Raw genomic sequence first — 17,353 nt, forward strand, 5'->3', positions numbered from 1 at the left:
TGGAACAAATTGCCGTAAAGGGAAACGAAAGCTCGCCGTCACGACTACCAATGGCGTTCTCGTATGAGACTTGGAGAACTTGTTATATAAGGCCCGTGACCCCGATGTAATAGCAGATATCTCACTAAATAATCGCCCCTCTTCTAAATAAAGTCATCGTCACAGCAATCACCCATGAACAAAGGCACCATGAGTTCCAACACCAACGAGATCACAGTCACTCTGGGACAGATCGCCAAGATGATTGACCACTCCCTTCTGCACCCCACCATGACAGACGTCGATATCCTTCAAGGCCTCGCCATCGCAAAAAAGTACGACGTCGCCACAGCCTGCGTTAAACCATATGCTATTTCCATGGCTAAGCAGCAACTCCAGGGCAGCAATGTCTTGATATGTCCCGTCATTGGCTTTCCGCATGGAAACAGCAGCACTGCCGTCAAGGTTTTCGAAGCTGAATCGGTTACTTTTGAAGGCGCTAATGAGGTCGACATGGTCGTCAATATTGGCAAAGTACTCGGCGGTGACTGGGAATATGTTGCTGAAGAGGTTCACCAAGTCAACAATGCCGTTGTCAAAGGCGGGGCTATTCTGAAAGTCATTTTTGAAAACGACTACTTGAGTGAGAAACACGTTGAGTACCTTGACAAGATCTGCACGGATATTGGAGTGGCTTTCGTCAAAACTTCAACTGGCTACGGTTTCGTCAAGCAGGCCAACAGCATGTATAATTACAAGGGCGCAACCATTCCTCATCTGAAGCTTATGGTAGAGAAATCTGGCAAGGATGTCCAGGTTAAAGCTGCTGGAGGCGTTCGCACCCTCGACGATTTACTGCATGTCATGTCGCTAGGCGTTACACGTATCGGTGCTACAGCTACAGTTGCGATTATGGAGGAAGCGGTTAAGAGAGGCATCACGGACCAGCCTAGTAAGGTTACATTCAAGCCCATGGCCGACAGCTCAGTCGGAGGATACTGAGAACATTCGGAAGGGGACGGAATTGCTTGGCATGTAAGGTTAGGCCGAAGATGTAAAATAGGTGGTGTCACATAGTAGTTACGCGGCCGAATGCGCCGGCTCCGACGAATCAGGTTAAGGAATTACTATGAACAGTTCTCCGACAGAAAAAGAGTAACGCCGAACATTTTCGCTTAATCATCACAACATTCTCTTCCATAGTCCACGGCATCCAGCAATCTTAGTGAAGATCAATCGCCACAAAGTTACCAACGCTTGCGAGAGATGTCGAAAGCAAAAGCTTAAAGTAAATACGCCCTTTCAATAATGGATCAGTTGACTAAATGCGATAGTGTGATTTTGAGCGTCCATGCACCCTATACACAAGAGCAAATAGCGAATGCATCGCATCTGGAAGTACCAGATAGAGACCCTATCAAGCGGCGCCAGAGCAAGCCGCGGCAACGAACAATTTAGTCAAAAACGAACTAAGTACTACTATTAGATCAGCTGTAGGATCAACTTGGAATTCCAGCTCCACTGTCAAGCTCGTTAAAGAGGTGAGTTAGAGCACGAGTATGACCTTTACTTATACCATTACTATTACAGCCTAATAGACCTCTATATATACCTTACATTTTTCACTAATCAGCACTACCTTTACTAAAGATAATCAGTACTGAGCTGTTATAATTATAACTAATTTAATAACATTAGTATTAATTTACTTAAATAATTACTATTAGCATAACTTAATATAGTTAATATATATATATATACTTAATACTAAATAGAATTTAATTTATTAATTATTTATAATACTTCTTTACTCTAATAAGCCTTACTTATACTATTTACTATTAAAAGATATAATACTTACATATACTTAAATATACTTAAATGTACTTAAATATACTTAATACTATACTTTATATATTTTATAAATATAAACTTAATATAAACTAGTTTACCTATTTAAAGAAAATTAACTATTATAATATAATAGTAATATATTAAAGGATAATAAGAACTTAATTAATTAAAACTATATTAACATAGCTTACAGCTTAATATTTTTATTGAAGCGTAAAGATACTAATTAAATCCTTTTAAAAAGTCATATTTTGCCTCGTCTTTTTTCTTGCTATAAATTGATGGGATTTGAGGCCCTTCATTAGAGATAATATACCCTGCCAGACACTCTTCAAATGACACTTGAGGCATGTCCTTTTCGTAAAACGTATCATATCGTGGGTGTAATGCATCTGTAAGGGACATTACATTACCCTGAGGATGTAAGGTTTTCCATGGGTAAACACACTGTTGGCCTTGGCAACGCTTAAGAACCAGCATGAGGCCGTTGAGGCGGGAGACTACTTTCTGGACAGGGTGCCCAAAGATGTAGCTCTTTGTTTTGTTAAGGTTATTCATTTGGGCAGGATCGGCCTCCGGTTGAAAATTTGAGTTAGGTGCCAAGGACTGTGAAGCATATCATAGAATAGAAACTTACATGCATATCGTAGAGCTCACGTTCATTTGTGCACCAAACACTGTACATAAGGTTATATCCCGAGCCTATAAGGCGGATGGATTTATATGTGTTATTGAAGATATTTACTGCAAATGGTTAAGAAGAAGTAAGTCAGTAAACAACCTATAGTGAAAACAAATGCCAGGGACGGGACACTGAACAACTTACCTTCAGTACCATATTTTCCTTCGTCAAAGGAGCTCAAGTCCCAAAACTCGACGTTGACAATTTCATACTTTTGTGGCTGCTTCTGGTTCTTAACGGGCATCGGGGTCCCGTCAAAATCATCGCGAAGGGGGATACCAGCAAGCTCAAAAATTGTCGGGGCGAGGTCAACGTGATTTGTCGGGTACTTTACTGAACCCTTTGGGACGCCCGGGCCGCGAATCATGAAAGGAATACTAACATCTTCTTCGTAGCAGCTTGTTTTGCCAGCCTGAAGTCGGTGCTGGCCCATATGGAAGCCATTATCTGTGGTATAGATAACGTACGTATCATCAACAAGACCGCGCTGCTCAAGTTTTGAAAAGATATCATCTATCATGTCATCCAATGAAGCCAAGGCACGAAGCCTCTGGCGGTAGAATTCGTCCAAGTAATCGACTACCGTCGAATTCAGTCTTGGCAGCTCTTTGAGATAACTGATATCCTTTGGCACAGAAGGATTGAAGCTCTTTGTGCGTGGGATCTTTGCGTTAGGGTAAAGGTGGGCATGTCGGTCTGCAGGCACAGGAGCCGAAAATTTGACCCCTTGACTCGTGATGGCTGTCTCCGAGTGCGGGCCAATTGGCATGACAAACATGAAAAAGGGCCGTGAGTCGACGTTGTCGGCAGCATCGTCAAGATAGCCGAGTGACTTTTCCGCGACAAGATCGGTATTGTATTTACCTGGATAGTATACTGGCTTATCGTGATTACGCTGGAACGAGGCATTCTTGTAGATGTAGATGTTTGGTTGGATAAGGACTTCTCCGAAACACGTCGGCATGGAACGCTCTCAGTAGCCTACCCTTCATCCGCAATTTCACGCTTCCTTTAGGTGCGTTTTGCTTAGTAGTCGGTCTCAATGTCCTAAGCAATGGCTTCGACATTGCTATCTATAATACGGTCCAGGCAATGAATGGTAAGTGTCGATAAACGATAGATAGATCACTACGTTCTGAATCTAACTGTGGCTGGTTTTAGCCTTTCAACACACGTTTGGTGACGTGTGTAACCCCAAAGGCATATGCCACATTAGCACCAGAAACCTTTCCCTTCTCAACTCGATTCCCTACATCACCTATGCCTCGGCGCTTTGGGTGGCCTCGGTGATTGGAGAACGATACGGACGCCGCGTTGTCTATATATCAATGAACATCATCTGTCTGGTTGGCATAGCGATCAGCTACACATCCAAGTCCTATGGGCAGATTCTTGCTGGACGCTCTGTTGTCAACATATACACAGGCATGGAAGGCTGGCTCATTCCTCTCTTCATCTCCGAATTAGTTCCACCCCGCGTCCGCGGTGCAATGGTTAGCACCTACGTCTTCGGTCGCCTCATCGGATCTCTGATCATTGGTATTGTTGCCTATGCCACAGCTCCTATCCCTGGGGATGATTCCTGGAAGATTCCAGTGGCTGTGTTGTTTTCTGTACCTTCTCTTGCCCTGCTCCTCACTTGGTTTGTGCCCGAATCTCCCAGATGGCTTATTAGAATGGGATGAGAAGACAAGGCCCTCTCCGTTTTGAAGTATCTCAACGATGGCCACCCTGGTTACGATATCGATGAGGACATGGCGCGGATGAGAGTTTCACTCGAAAGGAATGTTGAGGGAAGTGGCTGGAGGGATCTTTTCAAGGGCCACAATTTAGTAAGCCCTTCTCTCTGGCGGTGTGGTCCGCTTCTGCTAACATGCATTCTCAGAGACGTACCAGCATTGCCATGATTGCCAACTTCTTCGCCCTAGCCTCTGGCCAAGCATTCGCAAACACGTACGGCACTATCTTCATCAAGAGTCTCAATGTCTATAACCCTTATGTCTTCACCATCATAATCAAGGTTGGAGGCATTGTCGGCGCCTTGACATTCGCACTCCTAGTCGACCACGTTGGCAGGAGGTTCTTTTATCATACGCTTGCTCCGATGGCGGCGATTTGCATGATAGTGATCGGAAGCGTCGGTGCTATACACAACCCAAGCAAGCAGGCTAAGCTTGTCATTGCCTCTATGTTTCCCTGCTATGGGCTTTTCTTGCTCGGATCCTTTGCCCCATTGTAAGTTCAATCGATTCATCACTGACCAATGCATTGACCGTGTTCGTTAGGGGCACACTCATTCCTGCCGAAATACCCTCTCCTCGACTCAGAGACAAGACAGCGATGGCTGCTTTTACTGTCCAGAATCTGACGAACTTTGTCACCACCTTTACGGTTCCCTATCTTACAGATGCTGGATACGCCAACCTTGGAGCAAAGATTGGCTTTATTTATGGCGCTCTCGGGCTTGCAGGCTGTGTCTGGGCTTTCTTCTACTACCCTGAGCTTGAAGGCCGTTCGCTTGAAGAAATCGATCTTATGTTTATCGAGAACATCCCAGCTCGACATACACGAAGTAAGCACCTAAAGCATTTGGTTTCGAATTTTGACTTTCTTTAAATATATGTTTTGCTAATACGACTCCTCTTTTATAGCTTGGAAGGCACCGTGCCAGGATACTAAGAAAAAGGAATTAGATAATATAATTCCAGAGGCTAAAGGACAAGCTATAGAGCATATTGAAGGCGTATAAGGTATACTTATATAAATTAGTATCTTAATACTTCTAGATAGCAAGTATATAAAGATATATATTAAGTTATACTTAAATAAAAATGTTTAGCAGTATTATTATATATAGTCCTAAGTTAGCAGGCCAGTAGTAGTAAACTATAAACTACTGTATAGGCAGTAGTTATTTAAAATTATAATAAAGTTTACTTAATAAGCAGATCCTTTCTTTTAATATAAGTAGATCCGTATGATGAGTACTCTGGGCCTACCAGAGAGTCACGCCATCCGAGGGGTCCATCGTTGTTGTTCTACAAGTGCTCAATGTCGAGGCTCTCGTCTATAATCAAGTCCGCGTTACTTGAGTTGTACGGCACTCGGCACGGCGATCGGAAGAGAGGGGGCAATGTCAACGGACTTTCCGATAAAGTTGCGACTTTAAACGGGCGTCTCCAAGAGTGGCGTAGAAGTCTAGCTCGGAAGCTTATATTTGATGTTTATCCATTATCGGAGTTTCAGGCCCCGCATGGCCGTGAAAGGACTGAACGAGAATTCGAAAACTCTCTGTTCCGTCTGCAAGCGCTTTTTCTCAAGTTGGCGTACGAGAATGCGAAAATCTTGACCAATAGGCCTCTTCTATCCTTCAGAAAAACTAGCACTACTTCAATGACTGACCCATTTCGGGCAGCCATACAACAGTGTAAGGAAGCTTCACTGTCGATATCTAGAGCTGCTTCGACGCCGTACCTCTTGGAAGCATCTGAGACATATGCCATAGCTGTTGTGTCATTGCACCTGTTGACGGCAGGTGTGACACTGTGTATCTCGATAACGCTCGATCATTTGGCTCCTGACTCGACCGAAGTCAGATCTAGGATACGGCAGTTGATGCAGGTACAGGCCCTTCTCAAGGATAAGTCAATTTTTGCCGCCCAGAGCCGGGATATCACGAAAAGACTCGCGAATCTGGTGATGGCAAAAACAGGCAAGGAGAGGTCAGAGACGGGGGTTTTGAGTAGTGCATACCCAGAAGTCCCTGGAGGAGACTGAAGCAGAAATAACTTTAAAGTGTCTGACTGGGGATGCTCTGCAGAAGGCCCGATATCAGAGGCAAAACTTGACTTTAAGTCAGCACACGCAATGAACAACGGTAGCATAACTGATACACTAAGCATGAACTTCGCAGATCAAGACATGGGCGTGTCTGCTGACACTGCATTAAACGACACGCTCTTGGAGTATGAGCAAGGTGAGCTTTTACTTGCTGTGAAAAAACTGCCAGATATTATAGACACTAACTATTGAAAACAGCGGCCAGCCGTCTGTTCACTGGAGATGTTACATATGATCCTTATGACTCCATTCTCGACAATCCGCTCTTAGAGCAGAACCAAGGCTGGATATGGAGTTGGAACTTTCTTGAATTACGGGGAAAGTATTTTAGACGATGATTATTCGATGTCTATGGTGGGAGTTGCAGGTGGTTGTCCGAAAACGCATTGGGAACGGGGATTACTATGAAAGTGCATACACATTTTGACCGCGGATAGAAATCACACAGAATCGTTGGTGGAATCTTCTTTGAATTTTCAGTGAACATTTGGGATTGAATGGTTAGTATAAGAGAAAGACTACAAGGACGACCTATATGAAGGAACACGGCCGAGGCCTCAGATGCAATGCCCGACCAAGAAGCGACCTGCAACAAAAGTCCAACTGATCTGAAATCAGTTAGAAGTTTCTGCTTCTTTTCTGACTGCGAATGGATAATCCACATAACCCTCGACATCGCTGGTATAAAAGGTGTTCCTCTTGTATGGGTTGAGCTCCAGTCCCTCCTTTATCCTGTACACCAAGTCAGGATTTGCCAAGAAGTTTCTTCCAAACATGACCATGATCTCCTTATTAGGATGCTCCTCGTTAACAAGCCTTTCCGCCTCGCTCAGTTTATACCCGCCGGCAATAAGGAAAGGTCCCTTCCATAGATCATATGCAAAGTCAAGCTTCTCGCTGCCATGCTCATGACAGTCTTGGCTGCCGGAGATACGCGACTCGATCAAGTGAATATAGGCCAAGTTTAGTCGGCTGGCTTTGTTGATGATGTCGGTGAACTGAGGGATTGGGTCTTCCATGCGCATGCTCTGGAAGGTACTCCATGGGCTGAGACGGATACCGACGCGCTCTGGGCCGATGGCTTGGACAACGCGTTCTAATATCTCGGTGATGAGACGGGACCTGTTCTCAATGCTGCCTCCATACTCGTCGTTGCGCTGGTTGCTGACGTCTTGGAGGAATTGGTCGAGCAGGTAGCCATTAGCTCCATGGATCTCAACACCGTCGAAGCCGGCTCTTATGGCATTCTCCGACGCAGTGAGGAAGGCCTCGACCATTTCATGAATCTCTTCCAAGTTCATCGCTCGAGGTTGGGCGGGACTGCCTTCAATCGGGATCGCACTCGGTCCGATAATGTCGATTCCTTCTTCCTTTGCAACTTCGACAGTTGCGGCACGACCCATCGCAAACAGCTGCACAAAAATAAAGCTGCCCTTGCGGTGTACTTCATCGGTGATGTCTTTCCAGGCTGAGACCTGCTCTTTGTTCCATATTCCAGGCGTTCTGGCAAAACCTCCACCGGCAGCAGGGGAGACAAGAGTGCCCTCGGTTATGATTAGGGTACCGGGGATGGAAGCGCGCTGACCGTAGTATTCCTTCATAAGGACGTTAGGAACACGGTCAATGCTTGCTCGGAGGCGTGTAAGAGGGGCCATGCCAATGCGATGTTGGACTTTGATGTTGCCGATTTTCATGGGCTGGAAAAGGCGTGACTCTGACATGTTGAATGAGGCTTGATTGAAGTTGTATTGAGTATAGTTGATGAATTGAAGGCTGTTCACTGAATATTGACTTGTGTGTATTCCTTCCACGGTTCGTCCGTTTTGTCCTCTTTATATCCGCCAGTTCAGACTGATGACACAAAAAGTTCAGAAGGGACCCATTTTGAGATTACAAGCTGATAAATCTGCCATGAAAGTGACCATATTATAAACCATATCTCAGTGAAGTGGTGACACTTAGACCTCGTGCTGTCAAGGCGTAGACCGGTCAAGATATGGAAATGAGGTTGTCCTCGATGCAGCAACGACATACTTCCGAAACAGGAAACGAGATGATGCCCAAGTCGGTCTAGCTGATCTACAGCAGGGGAAAATGTGGATCTTGTGGTGGACGATTTCTAAGCAGCATCAAGCTTACGGTGAGACGGACGCGACGCAGAGACGAGATCATTGAATGGCACCATAATACTTGCCAGAGACGCATACTCAGAGCGCTGCAAGGACCCAACCTTGGGGGAAAAAGTACGTTTCGCAGTCAACCACTACAGTTTGTACTGACTCTGGTTAGTGGCGCACTTTCAGTTCATTCCGGTGCAGGGGACTCCAGATAAGACCAGCGATAAGGCTGCCCAGCGCCTCGCTCGATCACATGCAGTGAAACAAGCGTTACACAAAAAAAGACAACTGAAACAAGAATCAATGCAACACTTTTCTGTGAGAACAGTAGAAGATGAACGGGAACAATCGAGAAGTATTTGCAGGAGGCAATGCCCCAAGCGCACTATCTCATCGCCCATTTCGCTATCAGCAAGTCTGCTCGATCCCTTCCAAAGTCTCGCCGTCGACTCCAAACGCCTTCAGATTTTACTGAACGACTGTTGGTTCTCTAATAAACTCTTAGGCATATTACTGATATGTCTCAGTTAATGCACGCCAAGCTCCCGAGCCTGTTTTCAGCATCGAGGATGGCTTTCAGAATTTCCAATCGGTTTTCCGATCTGGTCTTGTTGATCCTGCTCTTTTAAATGCTGTGATGCTCTCCTTGGCCTTCACTGCGAATGGAGGAGTCATTAATAGAGAATGCCTTATATACCGAGGTCAAGCGATCCAGCATATCCGCGAAAGGATAAGCACGCCCGACAAAGTCGTTTCGGAGTCAACTATTGGTGCTATACTATTACTAGTCGGGGTTGAGGTGAGGTCGTCGCGTCGCTCTCTTAAAGGAACGGTCGTACTAACTTTTCAGGCACGGCTGGGCACAACTTCTCAAGTTCAGCTTCACATGGGTGCAATACAATACCTCCTCAATGCATGTGAGCCAGTCGTTGTGAAACTCACTCAAGGCATTAAGCGCGCCATATTCTGGTATGTCAATCGATAATCCCACTTGCTCAGAAATGCCCTCTTATTCTTTGGCAGGCAGGACTTGAACTCATCGATCATGGTGGGCTCAAAACGCATAGTCGACCATACCACTTTCACCGAACTCCACTGGCAACGAGACACAATAGCTCCAGACTTCTTTGAGCTACCTTCAGGCTTCCAGGTACGATCTCATCTGTTCAGTCAAGAATTCCTGGATATAGTCCGAGACATCCACGCTCTCCAGTGCATCAGAAACATCTATCAACGCACCGGCCGTCCAGTCTCTTCGGTGAACATCAACAGTCACACAGCATCCATCCAATCTCGTCTCCAGGCCCTCCCAAATACTTGTCCGATATCCAAAGCTTGCCATCTCGCAGCGTACATGTGTTCCGTCATGCTGTGCTGCAAAGTCTGGTGCGCTTTAGTGATTCCCGTAGGTCCCCCATTCACGCCGTTGGGAGCGTTTGCTAACTTGCAAGTCCAATATTACTGCGCAACTTCTCAGAGAAATTGAAAAAGTCCGCTATGAACCCGTTTGGGACGAGCATGCCGACCTGTTGCTTTGGCTGATATGTATCGGCGGAGTATTTGCTCCAGATGGGCCTGTCCGTTCAGGTTACACCTCACTTTTATGTTCGACGAGTTTCGAAAGACCCAGCCTTCACTGTTCGTGGTCTAATACAAGCGAGATACTGAACCAGTTCATCTGGTCGGACTTGGCCTTTGGATCTGCTGTTAGGAAATTTCTAGAAGAGAGGTCAATGAACGTCATGTAAATTCGATTGGTTGAAAATCAAGCTTATTACCGATATGATTAACCATTGCGCTGGAAAAGACCTTATCCACAGCAAAATGGGCTGTTAGTCAGTGCATGCATTTTGTGTGACAATCTTAACAGATTGCTAAGCAAGCCATTAACGTTATGAGGGGCCATTTGCTCAGCATGACGTCACTGTGCTTCTTTTGACGTCTTTGATATCTCAGCGTTCAAAGCCTATAAGTCCTCTGGAATAACCTCTTCTTAGAAACACCACTGCAATAACTATACTCACATCAAACGATTAATCTAAACGAATTCACGAAAATGGCTGCAAAGAGCGTCTTTATGTAAGGTTCCCTCCCAATGTCACCGTAAGCTGACGCTGACCCATCGCTTAGTACTGGTACCACCGGTTTCATTGGAGGTGATGCATTCTACGCATTGCATAAAGCGCATCCTGACTGGAAGTATACCATCCTCGTCCGAAGTGAGGATAAGGGGAAGGATGTGCAGAAGCAATATCCTGATGTGAAGTTGGCGGTTGGATCGTTGGATGATTCCAAGGTCATTGAGAAGGCTGCTTCTGAGGCCGACATTGTCATTCGTAAGTGAAATGAGATTCTTCTTGAACATTTGAGATACTGATTGATTCAGATACCGCTGAAAGTTCCGATCACCAAGGCGCTGCCAAGGCTATCGCTGCTGGCCTGCGATCTACCCACTCGAGCTCAAACCCCGGCTACTGGATTCACATCAGCGGCACGGGCATTCTCTGCTGGTACGATATGGACAACAAGCGCTATGGAGAAGGTCCTCTTCCCGAGCAAGCCTACGACGATCTCGAGGGAGTCGACAAGGTCACTTCTCTGCCTGACACCGCTTTCCATCGCGATGTCGACAAGATTGTTCTCGACGAAGCTGCCAAGGATCCCAGCGCCGTAAAGGTCGCCATCGTCTGCCCTCCCACCATCTACGGCACTGGCCGAGGACCCGCCAACCAGCGAAGTCGCCAAATCCCGGGCTTAACCGAGACAACCCTCGAGAAGGGCTTCGGTCCCATCATCGGCGCTGGCGAAACAGAGTGGGACAACGTACACGTCCATGATCTCTCCAAGCTAATTGTTCTTCTCTCCGATCGCGCCGCATCATCTGAGAAGCAGTCCGACGAACAGGAAATCTGGGGGCCAAGGGGGTACTTCTTCGCTGAGAACGGCAAACACAAATGGAGCCAGATTTCGGCTCTTATTGCCAAGGAAGCTAAGAAGCAGGGCGTTATTGATAGTGATGAGACAAAAGTGTTGGATGTTGATGAGGCACAGAAGAAGTTGGGATTCCAGGCTCTCTCATGGGGTTTGAATAGTCGTGGTGAGGCAAAGCGAGCGAGGAAATTTCTTGGTTGGAAGCCGGTGGGTGAGAGTTTGGAGCAGTGGATTCCTGAGTCGGTGCAGATTGAGGCTAAGAGACTGAACAAGGCTTAAACAGCACACCGGACGCATCTTCAGATTGAAATGAGAGCGAAAACCAAATACTACATTCCCAAGCTCAATGAGATGAACCACCAATCATAAGGCGTGGCTAAATTCAACGACAAAATAATAAGAATAGCGAAATACAATGCCTTGCGATGTTGGTCTCTTTTGCTCTGGCTGCACTCAATGGTGACAGACGAAACTGCTAATTGCATTGAAGCCTCACTTCAAAGTGCCCTGAAGACTGGGTACAATTTAGGTACAAGAAAAGCTAGCCTGCTTACCCGTAAACAAGAGTGTTATAAAAGTTGTATAGCTGTGTCAAGACATGTCTGCATATGTACTACAGTAAAGGATCTTGGATATGAGATAGTCAACACATACATAGAAGGTTGAACACAATAAACTATCCAATCTTACACTAGTCCTACTGAAAACCTCAAGGTCCAGATTAACATCGGTTTCAACCTGCCAGCGTGCATCCTTTGCGAACAAGGTCCCAAGACTACCACTCACAAACAACCATAGGTACATGCTGAATCTGCGCAAACTTGTCAAGGTCGCGGCAATAAGTGACCTTTTGTCTGTCCGCATGTTCCCTGCATGAATGTGCCTGATCACCACACCACAAGGCTCCTGGGTTTCCTGTTCCATCGTTCTTGTACTGACAATCTCCATCTTGAGTTTTGACATCATATGTGCCACCAGGAAAGTAGGTGCCCCTCAGAGCATCGACCGAAAAGGTGGCAATAGATACGTCGGCATGAGTGGCGAGAGCAGGGTTGAGCGCACATTGCGATGCAGTCCCAAAGTCGGTAGAGTAGAACAGCCAGTTCATTTTGTCGTAGAAGTCTTTGTCATTCGGGACTCCGTGGCGCTTGTTCTCGAGGATGATATTGAGTGCCTTGGTGGGACCAGCAGGAGGCACCGGTTGCTCAGGCGAAGTATCGTCGTCGTCTTCATCCCTCTTCTCATAAGCTGCGTTGGGAGTACCGAACATGCCTTCAAAGTACTTCTCAGTCGCATACCATGCGTAGCTGTCAGCTGTAAAGAGAGGAGCCAGTTAGTGCCAGGTCTTGTAAAACTTGTTGCTTGCTGCCTACCATTCTTGGCCGTACGAGCGCGCCAATTCTTGTTTCTGGCGAGTCTTTCCACCATTCTGATCCCATAAGCCTTGGCATTTGAGTCATCATTGAGAAGTTGATCGATGACAACAACTTGAGAATTCTGTCAGCATTTGTAGCCTAATTATCATCGCGACAAGAACCACTCACCGTCATTCGTCGATGTCTCTGCCAGTGCGGGAAGATGCGTCAGCTCGTGAAGTAGGATTTTACCCTTGCCGACCATGAGATTGGGATTCTTTCTGTCCCCCTCTGGCGCATTTCGGAGATTGTCAACTATCTCCCCCAGAAACTCTTGACCGGGTGCCCAAAAGGGATCGCAGAGAACAATGGTAGACTTCTCGATGGTCGCCTCGGTGGAAAATGCATAGGCACCGATAGAGCCAGATGTAGACTGAATCACGTTTTTACATGTAACTTGGTCATTTACTCCCCTGTGGTCCTGGTAGATATCTTGACAAGAAATCTGCATCTTGCGACCATTCTTGCTCAGTTCCTCGATATTGTGGAAAATAGCTGTGGACTGGTTAGCCCGTGACATTCGTAGATTGAGACAAGAAAGCAGAGGAACTCACTGTATATGCGGGATATGTCCTCGAATCGTACATTGATGTCATCTCCGAAGATTCTAGATTCGATCGTCCCGGGAGGATTAAACTGTTTTGAAACGCCGACAAGCGTGACCACATCGGCCCAAGCCTTCTCGATGTCCTGCCGTTGAGAATCACTGCAAGCATCAAAGCTGACGAAGGGCGTGTCGCCAGGGACATTTTGGCGTGGCTGGACTCCTACCGGCTTAGCGAGAGTGGTGGAAGGTAAACCGAGGAGTAAAAGGCCAATGGCCGCCATTTGGGTTATGGTAGAAGCCATGGCTGTAAAGTCTTGAAAATGATTGAATGCAATGAAGCTGAAGTAGTTGGCTGCTAACGCTTATTGCTAGAGGTGTTGCGATCTCTTATATTACTCTACTCGACTGTATGGCCTCGTTTTCTATCCATTTAAAAACGATCTTGTCATTGCCGCAAGGAGTGGAGTTTTTGCAAAGGATTTTAATTAAAGGATTTCTAACAAAGGATCTGCACAGCCTAGGTATGTGCGCAGTCAGCAGTCAGCAGTCAGCAGTCTACAAAGTACTACGTAAATCTAGGGAACTTAAAAAAGCTTAACTACTTCAATGCAGATTAAACAGAGTTCCGTTCCGATAGGAGATTTTAGACATGGATATCCTTGTATAATTAAAGTGGAATTGGGGTCCTTTTAATAGAAAGGATTCGAGTGGTGGTCAAATAATCTAACTAGATGGGGCTGAGTAAGTACAAACAGGGCTTAGTGATTACTAACAGAATCTTTTTTAGCCCAATAGCTCGAGGTACCTTGTTTATCCCTAGCAGTCTGCCTTGCTATGCAATAACTGTGCTATAAATGTGTATAATTAAGACTTAAGCTTAGACTGTAAGGCTCACTACTGTAGTTGGATATTTTTTCACTACCTAAGCTGAGACAGGACTTGCGAATCTGGCTCCTCCCGGGCTTGAGTCTTGGGACCCACGCGTGTAAGCCTTGCATTCTCTTGCTCACTGTGCCTTACCCTCAATAGCAACAGACCACATTTGCTGAACACATCGAAGCCCAGCTTCAAAAGCGCCCTGGATCCATCCATGAGTAAAGCTAGCCTGCTCACCCGCAAAGAATATTCTGTTCTCCCAGTCAGGCTTCTGCATGGTATCCAAGAACTTGGTCTTTTGCATCGGGCCGAAGTAGCAGAATGCGCTAGTTCATCAGCTGGAAAGACCTGAGATGCCCCAGCTTCGAGAAGGTCCGGCGACTTGGCACTGGGGAAGATCCTGTTCAGGTTCTCAGCGGCAATTTGAATTCGCCGGTCTGGGGAGAAGGATCCAAGGATAGTGGCATCTTGCTCGAAAGTATATGCTGCCATGATGGCACCGCGATTTGAATGTTTGAACTGAGTGTTGTCTTCTGTCTTGGGGAACATGGTATAACGGATAGGAAGATCGCTGACGAGACCGCCGTCTAGGCCTTGACCCGCCTCAGTGAAGACCTTCTCCCACCATCTCTTCTTGTACTGAAGAAGAATCTTGGTGACTTTCACGTCGCGAACGTCTCGAACTGCCATTTCCTGCATAGGAACAAAGGGCTTGGACTTGGCAACTGTTCGCTGCGCGGTGTAAGGAATGGCGAGAATGAGATAGTCGGAGGTGATGGATTTCTTCAAGCTGTTGGCTGTGACTTCATAGGTCACCTTGGCCGGAGCTTGGCGAGGGATTTGGGGGTCCGATTGTTCAGGGATGCCTATCTCAGTGACTCGGGCACCATAGATGATGTCATCCACCAACGATTCTGTGAGAAATTATTCAAAGTTATATTCAATGAAGGAACGACATTGACTCACTTTCTCCTCTCTCGCTGGAGACGATGGCGTTGGGTATGGCATCCATTCCCTCTTGAAGCTGCTTCATGCCGGCCTGTTCGCCACCTTCGTTACTTGACAAAAACGCATCCTTGAACGACTCAATGAAGCCATTTTCAAAGACGACATGAGCGTTACCGAGATCATACAGATTGATAGCATCTTCAGTCCACCCTGCCTTATCAGTCAAGCAAGACCATAGCGTGTAGCTATCATACTTCTTAGTGATGGCGACATATGCATCTTTGATAGCTTTCACTTGAATCTTCTCGGGAAACGAGATCTCATCTGCAGCCTCATCGTAGGCGTCCCAAAAGTCATCGACAACCTTTCGAACAGCATCTGTGAACAGCTTATCACACGTCTTGCCTTTCTCGCATTCACGGAGACCCGGGAAGAGAGACAGCAGCTTGGAGTCTTTTGCCTGCAGAAGCTCGTTGAAGCGATAGTAGGTAAGCGTCTCACCATAGCCTGAAATGTAGATGAAATAGCTCAGAAGTGGTAGGGTGCTCTCGGAATGAATCTCACAAGTGAGAAACTCATCCGCAGCGAGATCAAGTGTTGAGGCCATGTTTCCTTGGGGATAAACTATGATAGTGTGTTCAATTGTTTCCTGCTTGCTTATGCTTCCATAGAAAGCATATCGCAATAGTCTACTTATGTAGTATTTGCTCTTCGGTCCATCGAAGCTGGGGCTGGGTTTGCGTTGCACGGGCGGCAGATGAATCATTGGCGGCGCCACTCAAAGTGGCTGGCTGAGATCCCAGCAGTTCACTATCACATTGCTCTCAATCACAAACATATATGCCCACACTCGTAACAGGAAATCACATTGCATACGCCACGAGATGCATAAGGACATGAAAGCTGGAAGGTATGTGATAGAGAATAAGTACGTGGCGTTCCAGGCCCGAGCTTGATTCAGGATAGCCTGAGTGCCTACTCACTACTTTCCCGTCAGTGTCTAGCTGAGCATGGGTATCTAAACATGTTCGGATTCTATTCGTAAGGCAGGTTGAAGCTTCAGTCTTTAGTCTAAGATAACTTCGTATCAGTTTAATCGCTTCGTTTGTCACTCGGTGGGCGAGGTGATCTTTCCTCTGAATACCTACAGCTCAAACTGCGAGCGCTTGACCCAATTCAGCATTCAGCGCTTAGAAGGTAACTAAACGGGTGAGGCATGCAATTTATTGCCAATATTTCAAGTTAGTTAGATGTAAGAGGGGGTAGTGGGAGCCTGGGCGCCATTGATCCCGCGGGAGTATGCCCTTAATTATCTTCAACACTCCGTGTTCAGTTGGCATTCCACAATGAACCATAGTGCTTGCTCCGGATTGAAGTTTCTTATCGGAGCTTATCTTAGCTTCGTTTCTAATCTGCAATATCTTATCTTACCTTAGATATGATAAGATAAGATCCCAAAGTTGGTGGGCGACGTAATTAACTACAGAGTACTTGCTATAGAATTTATATAAAACAGAATAAAAATTCAAGATTACCTATTGATTACCCAATGATTAACTAGTCATAATGTTATTAACTGATCTTGAACACACAATAGGTCAATATAAGCTACTCATGTCCACTAAGGTTGCAACGTGAAATGCGAACATACCTTTGGTCTAATTGAACTTTTATTGCGAATGTGTCAGGGCACCATTTTCTCAGCTCAATTCCGTTATTGCGACTTTGATAGAGCAATATTAGAATATGTAAAGCTTTTCATGATAATTGTACTTGAAGTATACTTTGAAACGAAAGGAATAACATGATCAATTAATCCTCAACACTCGTGACACCTCAAGTTACCCTGTATCGTTGCAGCATTATCCGTACAAGGATGACTAATAAGTCAAGCAACATCGATGATCGTCATGCCAATTAAGCGTGCGAGTTAGCTACAATCAACTTACCAGTCCGTGCATATTCTTCCCTTTTTCGCATCCATGATCTGAGAATTTGGCAACCCAGTGCCCGGAGTAACGACCTCCGACCCTTCGCCCGCTGCCGGTCCAATGCCCCCATCGGCTCCGTTTGCCCCGAACCAAGAATATTGGCCACGCTCACGTGCGGGGACTCACGCTCTAACCAAACCGAGCGCAAAGACCCCACGGCACGTTAACGAATC

At 46.1% G+C, this 17,353-nt stretch overlaps 9 protein-coding genes across 9 annotated transcripts; 5 read left to right on the plus strand and 4 right to left on the minus strand.

Annotated features, from left to right (window-relative positions):
* Nucleotides 1–189: 189 nt before the first annotated feature.
* FVEG_00103 (deoxyribose-phosphate aldolase) lies at nucleotides 190–981 on the plus strand (the record flags this gene model as incomplete). Its single annotated transcript, XM_018886536.1, has 1 exon — nucleotides 190–981. One exon carries the CDS (start codon nucleotides 190–192, stop codon nucleotides 979–981), a length of 792 nt encoding a protein of 263 aa, XP_018742106.1.
* A 1,074-nt stretch (nucleotides 982–2,055) lies between these two features.
* On the minus strand, nucleotides 2,056–3,479 carry FVEG_00102 (hypothetical protein; the record flags this gene model as incomplete). Its single annotated transcript, XM_018886535.1, has 3 exons — nucleotides 2,056–2,439; nucleotides 2,471–2,577; nucleotides 2,660–3,479. The coding sequence occupies 3 exons, from the start codon at nucleotides 3,477–3,479 to the stop codon at nucleotides 2,056–2,058; spliced, it is 1,311 nt and encodes a 436-aa protein (XP_018742105.1).
* A 128-nt stretch (nucleotides 3,480–3,607) lies between these two features.
* FVEG_00101 (hypothetical protein) lies at nucleotides 3,608–6,292 on the plus strand (the record flags this gene model as incomplete). Its single annotated transcript, XM_018886534.1, has 6 exons — nucleotides 3,608–3,614; nucleotides 3,677–4,161; nucleotides 4,210–4,347; nucleotides 4,401–4,750; nucleotides 4,801–5,087; nucleotides 5,487–6,292. 6 exons carry the CDS (start codon nucleotides 3,608–3,610, stop codon nucleotides 6,290–6,292), a joined length of 2,073 nt encoding a protein of 690 aa, XP_018742104.1.
* A 90-nt stretch (nucleotides 6,293–6,382) lies between these two features.
* On the plus strand, nucleotides 6,383–6,693 carry FVEG_14584 (hypothetical protein; the record flags this gene model as incomplete). The annotated part of the gene is made up of 2 exons (XM_018903518.1): nucleotides 6,383–6,491; nucleotides 6,554–6,693. The coding sequence occupies 2 exons, from the start codon at nucleotides 6,383–6,385 to the stop codon at nucleotides 6,691–6,693; spliced, it is 249 nt and encodes an 82-aa protein (XP_018742103.1).
* Nucleotides 6,694–6,969: 276 nt separating this feature from the next.
* On the minus strand, nucleotides 6,970–8,076 carry FVEG_00100 (hypothetical protein; the record flags this gene model as incomplete). The annotated part of the gene is made up of 1 exon (XM_018886533.1): nucleotides 6,970–8,076. The coding sequence occupies one exon, from the start codon at nucleotides 8,074–8,076 to the stop codon at nucleotides 6,970–6,972; it is 1,107 nt and encodes a 368-aa protein (XP_018742102.1).
* Nucleotides 8,077–8,512: 436 nt separating this feature from the next.
* FVEG_00099 (hypothetical protein) lies at nucleotides 8,513–10,220 on the plus strand (the record flags this gene model as incomplete). The annotated part of the gene is made up of 6 exons (XM_018886532.1): nucleotides 8,513–8,598; nucleotides 8,645–8,953; nucleotides 9,000–9,271; nucleotides 9,323–9,441; nucleotides 9,496–9,877; nucleotides 9,924–10,220. Coding segments are annotated over exons 1-6 (1,380 nt in total). The 5' UTR covers nucleotides 8,513–8,597.
* Nucleotides 10,221–10,452: 232 nt separating this feature from the next.
* FVEG_00098 (hypothetical protein) lies at nucleotides 10,453–11,863 on the plus strand. Its single transcript, XM_018886531.1, has 3 exons — nucleotides 10,453–10,551; nucleotides 10,603–10,808; nucleotides 10,859–11,863. Exons 1-3 carry the CDS (start codon nucleotides 10,529–10,531, stop codon nucleotides 11,680–11,682), a joined length of 1,053 nt encoding a protein of 350 aa, XP_018742100.1. The 5' UTR covers nucleotides 10,453–10,528; the 3' UTR covers nucleotides 11,683–11,863.
* Nucleotides 11,864–12,178: 315 nt separating this feature from the next.
* Nucleotides 12,179–13,667, minus strand: FVEG_00097 (hypothetical protein; the record flags this gene model as incomplete). Its single annotated transcript, XM_018886530.1, has 4 exons — nucleotides 12,179–12,717; nucleotides 12,777–12,890; nucleotides 12,948–13,313; nucleotides 13,373–13,667. The coding sequence occupies 4 exons, from the start codon at nucleotides 13,665–13,667 to the stop codon at nucleotides 12,179–12,181; spliced, it is 1,314 nt and encodes a 437-aa protein (XP_018742099.1).
* A 616-nt stretch (nucleotides 13,668–14,283) lies between these two features.
* On the minus strand, nucleotides 14,284–15,796 carry FVEG_00096 (hypothetical protein; the record flags this gene model as incomplete). The annotated part of the gene is made up of 2 exons (XM_018886529.1): nucleotides 14,284–15,155; nucleotides 15,208–15,796. 2 exons carry the CDS (start codon nucleotides 15,794–15,796, stop codon nucleotides 14,284–14,286), a joined length of 1,461 nt encoding a protein of 486 aa, XP_018742098.1.
* Nucleotides 15,797–17,353: the final 1,557 nt, after the last annotated feature.

This window comes from Fusarium verticillioides, chromosome 1 (genome assembly GCF_000149555.1).
Source record: "Fusarium verticillioides 7600 chromosome 1, whole genome shotgun sequence".
NCBI lineage: Eukaryota > Fungi > Ascomycota > Sordariomycetes > Hypocreales > Nectriaceae > Fusarium > Fusarium verticillioides.